The sequence below is a fragment of the Dunckerocampus dactyliophorus genome, chromosome 3 (genome assembly GCF_027744805.1).
Source record: "Dunckerocampus dactyliophorus isolate RoL2022-P2 chromosome 3, RoL_Ddac_1.1, whole genome shotgun sequence".
Lineage (NCBI taxonomy): Eukaryota > Metazoa > Chordata > Actinopteri > Syngnathiformes > Syngnathidae > Dunckerocampus > Dunckerocampus dactyliophorus.
Window position 1 is genome coordinate 32,843,306 of NC_072821.1, and position 18,977 is coordinate 32,862,282.

Genomic DNA, 18,977 nt, shown 5'->3' on the forward strand with positions numbered 1-18,977 from the left:
CATTTTAGCAAAATGGACCAGTGTGCTGCATCATTTTTTCACTTTCATTTTTGGGGTGTCTATAGGGTGATCATTTTCATTTCTATCAAATATGTGTATGTGTATATATGTGTATGTATGTATGTATATATGTGTGTGTGTGTGTGTGTCTATATACATATATACACACACACACACACATTATATATATATATATATATATATATATATATATATATATATATATATATATATATATATATATCCAGGTGGTGACTGATCACAGCCGCTAGTCGCCACTCGTGTGCAGCGCCCATTACACTTAGGTCCACCAACATAAACTGTCCGGGCGGCACTTTCGCTTTCCGCCTTTTTGTTCTGTTTTTTTGTTCTGTCAGCATTGATTATTGATATTTATGAATTGATTAATAATTGACCATGTCCGCATCGCGATGCATCTAAGAATCGATTATTTCCCCCACCCCTAATGAATATGCTGTTTTTCCTCAGGATGCTCCAGAACAATCAACTTAAGACTGTGCCTAGCCCTGCAATGAAGAACCTTCATTTTCTCCAGTCTCTGTGAGTGATCAAATCAGCACCTTTATTTGCATGCACAGGGGACGCTTGTCATTTTTTTTCGGTTGCAGATTAATTGATCGTTCAGAATTTGGTCAAAGTGGAAAGTAGAGCAGGCAATCCAGCTGCTGATGCTTCAGCTATTAAAGTAACCTCAAGAACTGGATGCTTCCCTTATTAACTCAATGGTTTTCAGCTGTGCAAAATACTCAATTAACTTGATTAACTTGGATTAGCAACCATACCAGCATGTGGACAGAAGTAGCAGTTAATAATAGGCTTCCACTCAAAAGGTAATTTCTGTTGTTGTATTTGGCAATTATAGCAACTGTTCTACAGTATACCTCCCTATCACTATTAAGTTATTGTTCACACATAATCAAAAATTCCCCTCTGTGCATATACACACAGTTGTGGTCAGAAACTGATTACAAAATGTACAAATTTATATCATTACTGACGTTTCTAGATTGTCTTGTAACTTGACAAGGCCAAGCCCTATTAACTTCTCCTTAATGATCATGTTTGACAGCACTCATTGGCTCAGCCAGTACTCTGTCGAACTCTGAGATGAATTGGTAATATAATTTATAATTTGCATTGTATTTGCATTTAACTCATTCCTGTAGAGCAGTGGGCAGCCACTGTAGCACACGGAGACTGAATCCAGATCTTGTTCATGGAGACTGACTGACTGGAAATTGACCTTACAAGATTGTAGTAGCGGGGGAAACTTGGAGAAAACCCATGCAGGCATGGGATGAACACGCAAACTCCACAAAGGTCGGGTGTGTTGAGGGGAACCAGGAACCTTCTTGCTATGAGGCTGAACCTAGTTAGGTTATTCAGGAAACAACCCAAGAACGGCCAAGGATCACGACTGCCATACGCGGGAGTGGGAATTAGTAGAAGAAGTATTAGGTATTTGATTTACAGGGCTTAAAGGTTCAACTGAGAAAATCTGCTTTTGCTCAGTTTTTTGTAACAGATTGCAACAGATGACTTCTTTCTTTTCTTTTTTTTTTATTCTCACAAGACAGAGCTGCCTGTGAGCTGAGATTGAGAGGAGAATCTAAAAGAACTTCTATTTGAGGAGAGCAATACGTGCTTTCATGTCAGTCTCCAATTAGACCAGAAAGAGTCACTTGATTTGCCGCTAGTTGAGTGTCTCGAGAGGTTTGAATACTCGCTAAATAAGCATATAAGGTAGCCACACTGATCCCTCCTGCTACGTTGTCTTGTTCTCGTGCGACCAGGTGCGTATGGTGTGTTAAGAAGCAGTTACACCGCCATCTACTGTACAAAGTTGTAACGACAAGCTACATTCAGATAGTCACAATAGGAGTGTTGCCGCTCCTAACATTAAATTCACAAGAGACAAAGACGATGCCAGAGAGAGGAGACAATGCTTACACCAACAAGAGGACACACTAAAGCTACAGAAGCTGAAATAAGTCACTTAAAAAAAAACCACAAAAAGTTATACAGATACAATAAAAACGTATACGTTTAATAAATGTCAGAATGAAGAAGACACTTTTATTACATGACATGACGCCTGGATGCATCTCTGTGTAGAAATGTATCGAGCCGCAATAGTTTAACACCAAAACTTCATTTTTGTATTCACATTAAATTAAAATAGACTGAAAATCACACGTGGGTATTTAGTCAGTCAGTGACTAACACAACAGCTACAGTCTCCAAGCTAGTCATAGTTAGTGTCCCGATGAAACAACACTGCTGTCAATCCACACAGGCATCATGTGATTGTAGTTGCACATTACTTTCAGAAAGGCAGATGCGTATTCAAGTATTCCATAACAAAAAGCATCTGGTATGGTCTGTATCGTTCAATTATTGTGCCAACCTGCATCACAAGCTCAACTCAATTAATTATTGCGGCCACTAGGTGTCTCCAAAAATCCGACCCCGACCCAATTTTAACTTAAAGGCAGCGCCTCTTAAATCAGGGGTGTAAAAAGTGTGGCCCAGGGGCTGTTTGCGACCCGCGTCTGTTGTTTTTGTTGGCTCGTGGCACATTCAGCCGCGTACCTTCTGCCTTTGTTCAGCATGTATAACAGGAAACAGGCAGTCCTGCACGAAGGAGATTGTCAATGGTCTACAGCTAATCAGAACGCAGAACACAATGGGCGGGTTCACCCTTAGCCAATCAGGACTGTTGTGGCTCTATATTTACTGAAACAACTGGACACTATTCAATTCTCCCATGAGTGTACAACACCCTCTACTGGTAGCAGTAGTAAATACAATAACGGACACATACAACAGAGCACCGATAAATCGCTCTAATACACCTCAAGGACGCAGAACACAATGAGCATTCATACACTGTAAAAAAAAAAAAAAAAAAAATCTGTGAGAGAGTGAATCCGTGAAAGGTGAAGTGCGATGTAGCAAGGGAACACTGTATGAGGAAAAATAACGTTAGATGTAAAGAAAAAAGATGTTTTTTAAAAGGGTAGTAATATTATGAGAAACAACTAAGCAACGAATAAAGTTGTAATTTTTGGAAAATTAGGTTGCAGGAAAAAGTTCTAATGTTGCGAGAATAAAGGGGGGGGCGAGCAAAGACCGAAGTTCATACTACTAACACGCTTTTTCACCTATATCGCAAAGCCAAGATGAAGATTTCAAGATTTTCTTTACACGTATTAAACTTGTTAGTTTATCCTCGTGCTGCTTTACAAAATATCCTTTCATTTTTCACTATGGCCCTCACTGGAAAAGTTTGGACACCCCCCATGTTAAATTATATACTGTATATACAGTATTTTCATATATAAGTCGGAACTGACTATAAGTCTTAGCAGCAGCCAAACTATGAAAAAAAAGAAAGATGTATTTTCCGGAAAATATGGCATGTATAATGTGTGTATAATTTGGCTCCTGTGTGAATGAATTAAAAAAAAAATCAAACTTGTGCCTCTAATTCTTGTCTGTAAATAACTAAAAATGTATGTTGTATAAATGTTCCACCCCGGGAATAAAAATGAATATGACATCCCTGCCTATGATGAGTGTAACTGTACGTTGGTGTGACTCCAAAGATGCTGACACAAAGTAATGACTGAGTGGATGCCACACACAGTATGCTAAACAAAAGACACAATGCTTGACAAAGAGTGATGCAGAAGAGTCTAATGAACCTTTAAAAATAGGCCAGGAATGTCCTGATGGCTCCTGGCAGCCCTCTAGGCAGCTACCTACTCTATGGGAAGTAGAGTGACACATAAGCCCTACAAAGCAATTTGGTTTAGCACATTCAGACACTCATATGTTGTGTCCTCAATGAAAGAGTTGAATTGCTGTGGGGGGTGTGCAATGAAACCCCTATGTAAATGTAGGCCAGTGTTCTTCATCATCGTTTTACCTAACGTGTGTGTTTGTGTGTAACTTTAAATGGTCAACCCTAAGAAGATTTCCTTCTCATTATGCGCAGTCTTTGTATTTTGAGCTCGGCAGCGACTAATGGACCAACGAGTCCGTATGGAGAAATGTGTTGACAATCTAACTTTGCATAGTGCATACCCCCCTTTTGTTTCCTTCTTTTTTTTCTTTTTTTTTTTTTGGACTCTCGTCGTTGTTTTTAACAGATGCCTCCTCTTTGTGAGAATTTGGGGTCTGTAGTTTAAGTAGTACACTTTTTGTGGAGCCAGGACTCACTTGCTAAAAAGCCTCAGAGCTAAATGTCAATCAAGGCTGTTTTTCTTCCAGCCCAGACACTTGAGGAATTTTGAGGGAGGGTGAGACACACACACACACACACACACACACACACACACACACACACACACACACACACACACACAGTTTGGTGATGTTCAAATGCACATTTACACATTCAGTACAAGGGTATTTCCTCTGGAAATGGCAATGGCAAATTTCTATTCATTTAAGAATTTTTTTTTAATTAACTGATAATGTCACATTGATCTATATCAGTGGTCAGCAACTCGTGGCTCCTGAGCCTCCTTGTTGTGGCTCCCTTTGCAATGCTCGAATATTTGTTTTACAGCCAAAAATGCACATTTGTCAAGAGTGTAAAAATACCCAACTTTCTGTAAGACTGTGAATGCACCCGGTAAATAAACATCTCAGAAGAAAATAGTTTTTAATTCTGCACGGCGGACAGACTCCTTTTGTCTTCTCTGCCAGCAATGCTGGTTTACCCTATATGCTTCATATGTAGCGAGAAACAAGAAACATGTTCCAAGACATTTTCAGAACAAGCGCTCAACACTTTCTCAAAAGCAGTCGTTTATTTCAAAGTAGACCTATATGTGTAAAAATGACCATCCCTGCACACGATGGGCTCGAACCGTGTAATGTAAGGAGAAAAAGCTGATACTACTGAACACAAGCTGTTGGTAATGAACAAAGATGATGTGCACTATGAGGGAATATTGCGTTGAGTGACTTCAGTGTTTCCACAGGAGTGCAATGCATTTGTGGTGGGGTGGTAGATGATGTCATCGGCTAATTTGCATCATTAGATACACGTGCATGTCATTTTTATGGAATTTCATGTTAGAGTCTCCAAAAGTGACCAGAAAAAGTCCGTAGATTTGTCACGAGCCAGTATTTTGAAAAAGAGCAACGGTTTGCCAACGAATCGATCAGTCGATCTTTGGGACTTTGCCGGTCAAACTAAAAAATAATAATTAAAAAAAAAAAAGTATTAGCACATCAGTGCCCTCCCCTCTCGGAGAGTGACCAACAGGCACACATTTTGACCCCTGAACACTCCCGTATGCCTCGCCACTCTCCAGACACGCACCCCACCAGCACCAGCCCTGAGCTCCCTGTCCCTGAAACCCGGAGATGCCAGTGCATGCCACACCAGCTCGCCCTGCGAGCAGCAAGTGTTGCATGACGTGCACCTCCAGTCCCATCATAACGTCTGAATGAGCGAGGGCAAACGGGTAGCACTAAATCCATTTGTGGTGTTAATGTATGGGAAACATTGCTCTCTTAATCAGGGACTGAATTAGAGTTCTGTGGTTAACAATGGTTAACATTCATTACAGTAGATCTGGCAAAAAAGCACCCAATGTGTAATTTTTGTCCAGTTATTTTATGTGTTTCTCTCTCCCATTCTGTTTTCTTTAGCCGACTGGATGCAAACCATATTACCACGGTCCCAGATGACAGTTTTGAGGGTCTTCAGCAACTGCGCCATCTCTGGTTGGATGACAACAACTTGACAGAGGTCCCCGTTGGCTCTCTGAGGCACCAAGCGAATCTACAAGCGCTGACGTTGGCACTCAACCGCATCTTATACATACCGGACAACGCCTTTGCAAACCTCACCAGTCTCGTTGTTCTGTAAGTTTTATCAGTCTGCTTTTGTAATTGTCATTTAAATTGAGGCAGAGACCTGTCACTCATAATGACGATGGTCATATCAGGGTTTGTACTTTTTTTTTTTTTTTTTTTTCCCCTAGTCGTGCCAGGTTTCTAGAAAGTATATGATTAAAAATAGTCCAACAGGAACAACCTGATGGCGTACTTTGCTAAACATTAATTAAGTGTGACACTGGCTGAGGACATTCTTTACTGAGCTAAGATGACCTCAGGCTGTCGATGCATGCTTGTGAGTGGCGACAAGCAATACAAACATGTACAGTGTATGTACAGTGGTGTGAAGAAGTGTTTGCCACTTTCCTGATTTCTTATGTTTTTGTATGTTTATCATATTTAATGTTTCAGATCATCAAATAAATTTAAATATTAGGCTATGACAACACAACTGAACACAAAATGCTTGTTTTGTGCAAGTTTTTAAATTAAACTTTTTATTATGAAGGGAGGAAAAAAAATCCAAACCTACATGGCCCTGTGTGGAGAAAGTGATTGCCCCCTAAACCGAATAACTAGTTGGGCCACCCTTAGCAGCAACAACTGCAATCAAGCGTTTGTGATAACTTACAATGAGTCTCTTACAGCGCTGTGGAGGAATTTTGGCCCCCTCATCTTTTCAGAATTGTAACTCAGCCACATTGGAGGGTTTTTGTGCATGAAGCGCCTTTTTGAGATCATGCCACAGCATCTGAATAGGATTCAGGTTAGGACTCTGACTAGGCCACTCCAAAGTCTTCATTTTGTTTTTCTTCAGCCATTCAGAGGTGGATTTGTTGGTGTGTTCTTTGGATGCTGTTGTAGGGTCTTTTGTAACTTTTTGGATAAGTCGTCACTGCGCTCTTGGGGTAATTTTGGTTGGCCGGCCACTCCTGGGAAGGTTTACCACTGTTGTGTGTTTTGGCCATTTGTGAATAATGGCTCTCACTGTGGTTCGCTGGAGTCCCAAAGCTTTAGAAATGGTTTGTAACCTTTTGCAGACTTGATAATCTCAGTTAAGTTATGTTTTAACAAGGGGGCAATCACTTTTTCACACAGGACCATGTAGGTTTGGATTTTTTTTTCTCCCTTAATAATAAAAACTTTCATTTAAAAACTGCATTTTGTGTTCAATTGTGTTGTCATTGAGTAATATTTAGATTTGTTTGATTTTAAACATTTAAGTGTAACAAATGCAAAAGAAATCAGGAAGGGGCAAACACTTTTTCACACCACTGTATGTCGGAATTTTATATTTTTTTCACCTGGCTTTGAAATCACACTTATTGTATTTATTATTAGATATTAACACCATATAAAATATTGGATAACTGTTCTAACTTCTCTTCTCTTTTTTTTTATAATTTTTTTTAGGCATCTTCACAACAACAGAATTAAGGAAATTGGCGGCAAATGTTTTACTGGTCTTGTGAACCTGGAAACTCTGTAAGTTACTGTTTAATGTGTAATGTGTGAGATTGGGAGTGCGTGTATATGTGTGCACGTGCGAACAGTTCCCCCACTCGTCTCTGCTCTGCTCTGCTCCTCCAGACATCATTGTCTCCACTTCCTCCTGTAATTGCCTGAGAATAAATAGAGCAAAGTACATGATGCTTATCAAATCTGCCCTCCCACTGTTTGCTTCTTCCTGTCGCATAGCCATTAAAATCATTTGATGACAGCCACAGTCTATCTGAAAAGCAAACTACTACTACACGCAACACGATAGTTAACTGGAGTAAAAATGTGCGCAGTCGCAAACTAATACGTTTGAAAAAGTCTGCTGGTGTATTCCAACGTGTGCATTTTCGTACACGTCAATGCAGCGCAGAATCTTTAATATTAAAAACGCAGATTTTCCTATTTTGTGTTTTGGCCTTTTGTCCACATGCAAACATCGGCTTTTGTCCTTTTAAAAATTGAGCTTTTGGGAAAACTCCGGCCGGAGTGGAAAAGGTGTTTGTGTGTGGATGGGTGAAACTGAGCTTTTAGTTTTTTGCCATGAAAAACGTGAGAAATGATCATGTTTTTAAACCGTATTTAACAACAGAACATAAAGTTATTGACTTATGGGTGTTTGTTTCATTTCGGGGAGCGGTTGATGCTCAGCGTGCTCCTTATGACATGCACAGACAATGTAAAATCTAAGTGTGCGCGCTGATTTTAAAGGTAATGTACTCATTGCACAGCTAATATATCACTCTACTGATGAACAGTTGCGCTATAATTCGCGACCAAGTCAGAGACCGGGTTGCTTTTTCAGGCTTTTGATTAGCCAAAATGCGCATGACAGCCAATAAATGTGTTTTTATGTGGACAGATTTTTTTTTTTTTTTTTTTTTTTTTTTACACTTTAGTGGGAGAAATGTGCATTTTTGAAAATGTCCATGTATTAGGGCTGTTTTTTTGCCTTTTCAATTTAACATAATTGACTGTCTTATGAGAAAGTCACTGAAAAGTGTGTTGTAGTTTGTTTATATTTCCCAACCTACTGACATCAAAATTGTAAGACCAGTTGAAAAATTGGAAGGATTTACATTTTGCACTGTTGCATGTTAAGCAGGTAGAGCTTCCTTCAAGCTGCAAAAAGGACAATTTCTTACTCAAGTTTTTTTTGTTGTCTCATTTTCCTTTCTTCCTTTTGCATTTTGAAGTACTACTTAGAACCTCCGTAAGATCCAGCAGTGCAAAATGTACATTTTTGCAATCTTTTCAACTGGTCTTAACATTTTGATCAGTCGTGTATTATTGTGTAATTGTACTTAAGGTACCTAGCAATACAATATCTCTTTCTCATTGCAGAGATCTTAACTTCAACAACCTCATTGTTTTCCCCAAAGCAATACAGACACTGCCCAAGCTGAAAGAACTGTAAGTAAATCATTCTTCTCATACTGTTTTTAAAAACTAAACATTATTCAGTCCACATTGTATTTATTGTAATGCTTGGACATTTAGGTTGGTTTGCAAAATACAACAAAAGAAAAGTTATTTAAATAGTTCAATACATCTAAAAGTGGCGGTGGTCCTAAGCGTAGTTATTACTGTCCCCTTCATAGGAGCAAAGGCTTTAACGTGCTGAAGGATACAATCTTACCCTTAATGATGGTTGTTATTGTCGAACATTTAATACCAAAAGCACTGCCAATATCGGTGGGTGTTTCTCCTCTCTGAGCTGTGATGTTCATTTTCCACTTCCGTGGGGATGGCTTTTCTTTTCTGTGACGTATTTTCACCAAAATAGCCTGCCTTATGCTTGGGAGACGTGCAAAACTTTAATTAATAAGCAATGTTATTCACCCTCTGTAGTTTCAAATGAGGCATGCATGAAGCATGCTCATAACCCCAGAACCACCTGTACAAACAGTCACATTTTGAAAATAAATGTAATTTACAGTGGGACACAAAACCTTTTATAATTGGAACCTGAGGGGATTGTAGACAAACATGTATGGTTCATATTGTTGCTGCCAATGAATGTTTTTTTTTCATCTGCAGGAGCAATATTTCTTTTGTTATACAGCAACATTTTGCATGTCACAATATAAGCCAATTCTATAAGACAATTTTAGAACCACAAACATAGTTCTGGGTTATCATAACTATGTTTGATACTGTGTGTGTACATTTTAATACAGCGGAACCTTGCTTAGCGTCATTAATTTGTTCAAGAAGGTCTGACTAACCGAAACGGACGCTTCATAAAAGACTGACATTTAGCCTTTAAGAAATAAACAAGGCATAGGTTTCAGATGGGTCCATGACCGTCATTACATCTGAATGGGATGCTAACGAAGGTGATACCACCCAAATGACCATTGTTGGTGGCCAGAGGCCCCACTCCATTGTATCCTAACGATCGTCATTTGACAGAACGAAAGAGCCAACTATTCCTTTCTGGATCTGCCTCCTCCTTTAGAGGATAAATAAATTGGATCTTGCACCAAGCTCTACACTAGAGCTGTCCAATGTAGTCTGACTGGTGTGTGTCCCTCCTAATCTTTAAGCAAGAACTGATGAAGCCTGCTCGGATGAGAGGCGAAACGTCTTCTAAGACAACCTGACCAGTCCAGTTGCGATCGATTGAATGCCCTGAAAATACAATGACCTGGATGAATGACAATATTCGCAGCCACGCTAACCAAATATTTTTTTCCCATAAGAAATAATGTAAATCCAATTTATATATAAATGATGAATGGAAAAGGATAAATGAACCTACAAGGTTACTTTTACCTTCATTATAGACGTGATTCTTGTTCCCAAAGACACTATGTGGCAGCAAGATCAACCTCCCTCTCCAACACCACCTTCCTGTTTTGCCATGAGTTATTTCATGGACTCAATAGTGTTTCTCACATCAAGTAGCCTAAAATAGAGCCAAAGAAAGTTGCAAGTGCCAGCATTTTGAAAAAGAAGGTGAGAAACACTTTTGAATTCAAGAAATAACTCAGTTAGGTGGTGTTGAAGGTGTTGATCTCGCTGTCACAATCACCCCTTCAGTGAAGGTCATTTGTCATTTATGTATATTTAGAATAGTTTTATGCATGTAAAACTATAAATGTGAAACTATGAACACATGCTTTGTGTTAACGTTGTTGAGTGTCTGCTATTGATGACATCAGAGACGGGGAGACATAGCTGACTTTCAGGTTCCGGTTGTCATATTGTTAGCAAGGGAAGGATGCTAACAGGACATAATAATAAAGACACATTAAGAACACAGTTGGGCACACACGGTGTATTAAAAACATGACAAGATGTGCGCCATATTGCACGCCAACTGGGAAATGTGCGCAAACCGAAGCAAAATGTTGGTGTAACTTTTTGGTGTAAACGCGCTAACCGAGGTTGCACTATGTTATGGTATACTGTATTGACAATAAGAGGTATATTTCCAGTGAACCATCAGCCCCAGAACACTTTGTTCCTAATCCAGGCTTGTTGACATTTGAGTCATGAAAAAGAAAGTATTCCTCTTCAGTGGAAGGGGGGAGGTAGAGTCTAAAGCAGAAGGATGTGTTTTGAGACAGTTCTAGTAGTGAATGGAGGGCATTCCAAACATGCATGTGTTACAACACATGGTTTTATTGGTTGTGAGGCTACAAACTTTTAACACAATCCAAATTCCAAGTCAGTTAAATGGTCTGAATCACAGATTGGCGATATGGGCTGTTCAGGGTCATAAACCATTGCAGTATACCTGGTGGGATACAGTGTGGTCGTTTGCGTAGCTTCTCACTCTGCATGTGGGTGGGCCTGGTTCTGTGTGGTGTGCAACACAATATATACACAGAACGGTGTAATTATGAGGATTGAATTTTGACGTCAGATTATAATCAATATGATAGAAGTACAAAATGAAAGTTTCATAACATGCAATGTCATTGGCTATTTGTGCTTTTCCTACAGGGGGTTTCACAGCAACGATATTGCTTCTATACCTGAAGGAGCTTTCCAGAACAACCCCCTGCTGAGAACCATGTAAGATCACACACACTGATCTACCTGCTCAAATCACGTTATTTACCGTAATATAGAGGGCACCTGTATATAAGCCGCACCCACTGAATTTAAAGAGAAAGAAAAGATTTGTACACACAGGTTGCACCTGTCTATAAGCCACACGTGTCCATGTCGTAACACGGGATACGTAGTACACAGAAAGATGTTAAACAGAAGTATTTTTTGATTAAATAAAGGCTTTCTTCCAAACAGCGCCGAACAGTGTGTATAATAAGGCCAGTAAAAAGAAAACTGCGCTTTTTTTGTGGAATTTTGCCCATTGTCCACAATCCTTACGTATGTGAGACATGTTTCTCTTCTCTGTGCATTCTAAATATATAAAAACACATTAATGCACGTAATGGGACACACCTATTTTGCATACAAAGTCCGCTATTAAAACACCTCCAAAAACCTCCAACAAGGTTTTATGATTTTATATCCATGCTGTGACCATGTAGTAACTGGTGCATTCATGATAACATGTAGCCTAATACTTACAGTATTTTGATGCGCTGTGAGTTAGTATGTGGTGAAGCTAGTCACTACCCGGCTAGTAGCTAGCCGGTGTGGTGTGGTGTGGTGAGGTGTCACTGCGCCAGTAACATAGTTTTTCGGTGTAACAATATTAATAACAATAATAACAATGTTGATGTAGCTCGGTTAATATGCAGGTCTTATGTAAATGGTGCGTTGCTGGCGCTCGTTGGAGGTTTTTTTTTTTAGAAGGCTTTATAGGTGGAATAAGTGCGTCCCATTACATGCATTCTTAGCTGTCTCTTTGCTGTTTTTACATCTTTTATATCTATATCTTTTTTTATATATAGAAAAGAGAAAGATGTGTGTTAATATCTCACATAAGGATTGTGGATGATGGGCAAAATGCCAAAACAAGTGCAGTAAACAGTGCATGTAACACGGCTTGTTAAATAGTAGCCTACCAGAAAAGTGATTCATTGCTGTTTTCATCCTCCTCTTGGGAACTAAAACCACTAAAGCCGTCTTCTTCAGTGTCAGAATTGAGCAGCCTCATAATTCCTTTGTCACGCACTTTGTTAATGTCTCTCGCTCTCTCTCTTTTTTTTTTTTTGTTCTTTGTTTGTATCACTTTTGTCTCAGGGCAAATTAGCCCTTAGTTCCCAGCATCTCGTCAGCTCCGATGATGAAACGCTTTTTTTTTTTTCATTGGAGTTGAACATCTGTTGTGGTCCTAGCACTCCAAATACAGGGTCAGGCAAAATGATCTGACACATTTGTAGGTTAAATAAAAGGCAAATAAAGTAAAGAAACAAGAAAGTGTTTTTATTTTCGAAAAGTACATATAATGCCATTCTGTTTCATTATGTTTTCAAAATTAAATCAGTCAAATGGGATCCGTTATTGTCCACACACTCAATGCAGATCCAGTAGCTCTGAAGTTGGTAACCCATAACAAGATCGTGTTTCGAGCTGGTACGGGATCATGTCTGCCAAGATTGAAGTGCAAACGGAACGCTCGTGTTGCAGTTACAGATTTGTTTGTTTTGATAAACGTTTCCACAACGAAAGCGCGATGCTCACCAGTCCAATTCATGGCAGCAACTGAAAAAGAAACGAAAAACAATGGCATTATATGAAAAAAATGGCATTACAGTATATGTACTTTTCGAAAAGAAAAACACTTTTTTGTTTCTTTACTTTATTTGCCTTTTATTTAACCTACAAATGTGTCAGATCATTTTGCCTGAACCTGTAGAAGCTGTATTAATCCTCCAATCGATCAAATTTACTTCCGATTTGTCAGATCAAAACACAGTTGCTGCATAAGACTTCAAAACATGATATTAGCTTCCACTTCACTCGTTCAATTCACTACTTCCTGAAGCTGCATTCTAAGCTTCATGGGAACTATAGTTCTTTTAGCCATAAATTTGCTGCATCACTATACAGTATAAGTAGCAGCTTTTACACTGGAAATTACAATATTCAAATTTGTACAAATGCTACGTGAACAACATACAAGTACAGTATAGCATGAAAGTGTCAAGGGAAGTGAAAATAGACATCAGAATATGCGCAGAATGTGGAGAGCGCAGTTGAAAATTGTCTGCATGCTCCTATAAAATTGACAGTGATAAATGAGCAGTGTAGTGGTCAATGGAGACTTCTCTCCCTCCCTTGCAACGCCCCTTGCAAAAAAATAAAAGGAAAACTCGACGTACATGGCCATCATAGGAGGGGAACATCCTGTACACACCCCACCGAAGCTCATTTGACACTGTCTAAATGATACAACCGTTCTTGTACAATAAATGGTTATCCCTCCTTGCAGACATTTCTATGACAACCCTCTGTCCTTTGTGGGTGCTACAGCTTTCCAGAACTTGTCTGACCTCCACTCCTTGTAAGTTACTTGTTTTACTAGCCTATTGCTGTCTAATAAATTTTGGGAGGCTTGTGTATATGCCTTCTTGTGTTTGTTGTTGAGTTTTCCCCCACCATGTGTTTTCAGGATGCTTCGAGGGGCCGGCATGATGCATGACTTCCCGGTCCTCACGTTGACTAACAACCTTGAGAGCCTGTGAGGGAGCCTGAATGCTGAATCAGTGCTTAGGCGGATTTGCGTCTCGCAGTGGTTGTTAACAACGTTTCTGTGTTCCCAGGACGCTATCAGGAACCAAGATATCGGCCATCCCCGCTGATCTGTGCGACGATCTCAAGCTGCTTCGGACATTGTGAGAAACGTTTCCATTCTGTTTTATTCCCTTGCTTGTTGAGTTTCCTTTGTCGTCACGCCTTCATTTCAAATTTTCCCAGCAAGCTAATTTAGCTGTCTGTGTTCCGCTGTTAGAGATTTGTCCTACAATGAGATCAAGGAAGTCCCATCCCTTCAGGTCTGCGTCCGACTGCAGGAGATGTGAGTTTTGGTGATGCCGTCATAATTCACATGAATGCGGTTTGAAAATGTTTTTAAATTGACAGATGCACATATTTTGACGTGGTCAAACAATGCAGTATGTCACTGGGATCTTGTTTTCAATTAACAGAAGCTTTCAGCACAACCAAATTGAGGAAATTGGCAGGGAAACCTTTCAAGGTCTTACTGCTCTACGTTTACTGTAAGTCATTTTAGTCACACATGCACTACTCACAAAAAGTTAGGTCTACTCGGCTTTGGGGGGAAAATGTAAGAATTAACTTCAAATCCACTGCAGTAATCCCTTGTTTATCACTGTTAATTAGTTCCAAACCTGACCGAGACGTTCCGTGAAGTAGAATTCCTTATTTAGAAATGGAATATGTTTATAGTTAAAGCATAGAAAACGTGTTTACAACCTTCTAAATACAGTTTTTAAACATTAGAGCCCTCTAGACATTAAATAATACCCCTACAGTCACCTTTACACTCATATTACCCAATATAATAGACACAATCAGAAAATAAGACATATGAGATAAATAAGAATTGTTCTCATGTGTGTTGCTCTAAATGTGTTCCCGTGCTAGGAGAGCTGAATGGGGGATGGACAGGAAATGACGTCAAGGGTTCAGAGTTGGGTTTTAGCTTGGCGTGGGTCCACAACAGTAGCCCATGTTAGGGATTGTTGTGCCTGTTGTGGGATAAGTAAAACCTGCAATAAAAGCCTGTTGATCAAGTCTGGTGCATTACAGTAACATTACTGACACCTGCTGACCAGCGTAGAATACTACATATCATCACGTCGTTGAATGCTTATACACTCCTGATGAAAAGTTGAAGACCAGTTGAAAAGTTGCAAAAATTTGCGTTTTGCGCTGTTGGATTTTAAGTAGGCTCTACGTAGAGTTTCAAAATGCAAAAAGAAGAAATGAGACTGAGACCAAAAAAATCTTGAGTAAGCATTAAAGTGAAATAGGCTGTTCATTAGCTGATCAAAACTTTCAGACCACAGCTTTTAAAAGCCAAAATCTTGCAAAAATGTGAATTCAGTGTCATTTTGTGTCACGTATTCCCATTGTCATGATCGCTCAATGGCAAAGGCAAAAAAGCTTTCTCTCTTTGAATGCGGTGGAATTGTTGAGCTGCATAAGCAAGGCCTCTCGCAGCGCGCCATTGCTGCTGAGCAAGGCCTCTCGCAGCGCGCCATTGCTGCTGAGGTTGGCCGTAGTTAGACAGTCATTTGAAACTTCATCAAACATCCTGAGGGTTATGGAGCAAAAAAGTCAAGTGGTAGACCCGAAAAAATGTCACCGACCCAATAACCATTAGACGGCATCTGCGAGAGAAGGCTTTTAAGAACAAAAAAACGTCTTCAAAGACTACGTCTCCTTCAACACCACAAAATGCCCGTTTGGAATTTGCACGAGATGGAACGTTGACATTCCTGACAGCTTCCAATGTAATTGGCATGACAAGGAAATCCCACCTGAGATGTTTTCCACACAGAATAGCGGAAGGGGGCCTTCAATGGAACAATGGAGCTTCAGGTTTGCTTAAATATGCATTTTTGTTTCACGCTTAGGCCGTATTCAACCACGAAACAGCATGTTGTATTAATTAATATATTTTTAAACAACCGTGATAGTGAAGCATTTAAAGTCGAAGCGCGAAATGGCGACGAATTTTAGGTCCATCCTGAAATTTTCCTCGAAAGCCGAATATCCATAACTTTTTGTGAGGAGGGTACCTTCACACACACACAAACATACTCACTTTATGCACGGAAATGTTGTATGCTCTGATTTGTTGTGGTTTTCCCCTCCAGGGACCTGAGTAGAAATAAAATCCGAGTTATTCACAGCGATGCTTTCCTCACCCTTGCTGCACTCTCCAACCTGTGAGTATAACTCATTAGCTTTGTGACAGAGAGAGTAATGTGAAATCAGTGATGTAAAATCATTCCTTGCAGGGATCTGAGTATGAACTCTCTGACTGTGCTTCCGACGGGTGGACTGAGTGCCCTCAGTCAACTGAAACTCTCAGGGAATCCACAGATGAAAAATGTGCTGACTGTGAGACAGTTACCCAAACTCAGGTGAGGAGAAACGCAATAATTATCATCCTGAATTTTGTCCAACAAAAAACTTCATACTGCTGCTTCTATGGTTTTATGGAACATCTCTTAATTTTTGAAAAGGCGGAATAAAAGTGAGAAATTGCAAATAAACTGATTTACGAGCATCAAGTGAAACTGTTACGAGAGTAAATCCAAACTGTTTTGGAATTTTGAATAATAATAATGGAACATATTAGGACATTTTCATAAAAACTTTTTTCTCTTCATAATGCAACTTTTTAGTTCAATTTTGTCAAAGTTACCAGTGCTTTATTTTCCAACATACATAGTATTAGTTTTCTAAAAATATACATTGCAGTCATTAAAATGACAACTTAGTTCTCAATCTTAATATATAACATTATGACATTAGTCTTATTATATAATTATTTTAATATTATGACTTTCTTCTCATAAATTATGGTTTTCTTGTAATAATAGGACATTTTCTTTAAAAAAAAAAAATCTTAATAATCCAACTTTTTTTCTTTTGATAGTCCAACTTTTGTCCAAAAAAACCAAAATTGATCTCCAACATTATAGTATTAGTTTTGTGGTATTAGTTTTAGAAACATTTACATAAATTTCAGTGATGAAAAATTAGAACTTAGTTTCAATCTTATTATGACTTTCTTCTTCTTAATTATAACTTGCAATATTAGGATTTTTTTATTTTTTTTTTTGACTGGAAAGGACGAACATGGCAAGAACTCTGCTGAAGATACTTGAAAACTATTTTTGTGCTTTCCTGACTACATTTCACGAACACACGAAGACCGGACCTGCTGGATGACTCCCTAATTCGGATAGGTGAAAGGTACAGATTCCTTGGAATAAACTAGTTACAAGCGCTGTTAGCTGCTAGCAAGCCAGGCTAACTGATGAAGTTCAAAGTGGTTGCCTAGCAACAGTGCCAAACACAAAGCAAAATTATACTGGCCCTGGAAATGTGGATTCTAAATCAGAAATAGGGTCAGTTTGGCTGTTGGAGGAGGAGGAGGATGACGCCTCGAATGAAAACCTGATTCAGATTTAGAAAACATTTTTGAGTGCAAAAAGTTGGTATTTTTTCACAACCTTGAGGTTTCCCCCGCCTCCCATCTTCGAAAATATTCTCTACAGCAATAATCTGATATTACATGCCTGGAAGAAGGAGACATGAGATACAAGTGCGTACTGCAACAAAAACAGAGAATTTAGGTGTCTGCAAGCACAAACAACGCATGATTTTTTTTTTTACAAACCAAGCATGAAATTAAGAATCTGCAACCACAGATTAAACGAACGCAGAACGACAGCCTCATCGACATGATCTTGGAGGTCCCTAATGATGTCAGAAACCTTATGGATACCAAGGCATTAAGAGAGGAAATCAAGGAGTTGCAAGACGAAAACACTGCCTTGTGCATTGCTCTTAAGGAGGTTAAAAACCCTATGGAAGAAACTAGAACATTATGCAATGATATCAACGTTCTATAGGATGATATCAAGGCACTATTGGGAAGATAATGCTGCCTTGCGCGCCACTCTTGAGGAAGAGAAAGAAGCAAAGGAAAAGCAGCCATTGAAAAATATAATAGATGAGATGGATCAGAATGCACGAATGAACGATGTTATCTTCACAGGGCTTCGAATTACACCCGGGTCAAAAGATAGGGCAGTACAAAACAGAGGCGAAACCAGATGGAATGGATCTTCCTTCAACAAAGCAACAGATTGCCAACTTCCTACAGTCAAAGGAGGTGGATGTAGATGTTTGCATCCCACTATGTGGCAGAAACAATACCACACCCGTCATCATTGTTAAGTTCATCAACAGAGAAACTGCATTGCTGAAACAGAGACAGAAGCTGATAGATACAAACGTCTATGAAACATGAATGAGCATCTGACAAAACACAATGCTGACATCGCCAAGAAAGCACAAGACTTGAGGAAACATGGAAAGATAATCTACAAGTTAAATGAAACTTTCTTCTCATGAATTTGAATTGTTCCCGTAATATGACTTTATTATTGAAAATGTAAAAACAAACATGTATTTTTTATTTATTTATTTTTTTTTTAAATACAACTTTTTTTACTTTTTTAAAGTTTTTTTTTTACAGATATATACATCTGTAGTCATAATATAATGCATGATTTTTTTTTTTACTTTTATTTTTCTTAGTTGTCTTTGTCTTTCCTATAGTACAAGTCCATATACTTGATACGTTGCCATCCTAAATGCCTTATACCCGCTTGTAGGTCCGTTTCGGTTCCTTACGCCTACCAGTGCTGTGCATTTGTTGGATGCTACTCGGTGACAAGTTCTTCTGAGGAAAGCGACATTAGGAAATCAACAGGTGAGACTTCTGCAGCCACATTTTCCCTTCAAATTGTCATGAATGTGTCAAGGAAGTAACTCCTGGGCTTTGTCCCATTTGCCGTGGTTCATCTTTCAGGCGGAGAGGAAGTGGAAAGAATCTCCATGATTATGCATTGCTCTCCCTCGCCTGGTACGCATTTGACATTTTCCCTCATTGATCCCGTTTTACA

At 39.1% G+C, this 18,977-nt stretch overlaps 1 protein-coding gene across 1 annotated transcript in view; it reads left to right on the top strand.

Annotated features, from left to right (window-relative positions):
• The window catches only part of lgr4 (leucine-rich repeat containing G protein-coupled receptor 4), a 62,231-nt gene that overhangs the window by 25,621 nt on the left and 17,633 nt on the right, over positions 1 to 18,977 (top strand). Inside the window, exons 4-17 of the mRNA XM_054769872.1 lie at positions 490 to 561; positions 5,692 to 5,907; positions 7,294 to 7,365; positions 8,722 to 8,790; positions 11,332 to 11,403; positions 13,736 to 13,807; positions 13,916 to 13,984; positions 14,067 to 14,138; positions 14,255 to 14,320; positions 14,451 to 14,522; positions 16,149 to 16,220; positions 16,293 to 16,418; positions 18,687 to 18,784; positions 18,884 to 18,937. Of these exons, the coding sequence (XP_054625847.1) occupies positions 490 to 561; positions 5,692 to 5,907; positions 7,294 to 7,365; positions 8,722 to 8,790; positions 11,332 to 11,403; positions 13,736 to 13,807; positions 13,916 to 13,984; positions 14,067 to 14,138; positions 14,255 to 14,320; positions 14,451 to 14,522; positions 16,149 to 16,220; positions 16,293 to 16,418; positions 18,687 to 18,784; positions 18,884 to 18,937 (1,202 nt within the window). The remainder of the gene's footprint in view (positions 1 to 489; positions 562 to 5,691; positions 5,908 to 7,293; positions 7,366 to 8,721; positions 8,791 to 11,331; positions 11,404 to 13,735; positions 13,808 to 13,915; positions 13,985 to 14,066; positions 14,139 to 14,254; positions 14,321 to 14,450; positions 14,523 to 16,148; positions 16,221 to 16,292; positions 16,419 to 18,686; positions 18,785 to 18,883; positions 18,938 to 18,977) is intronic.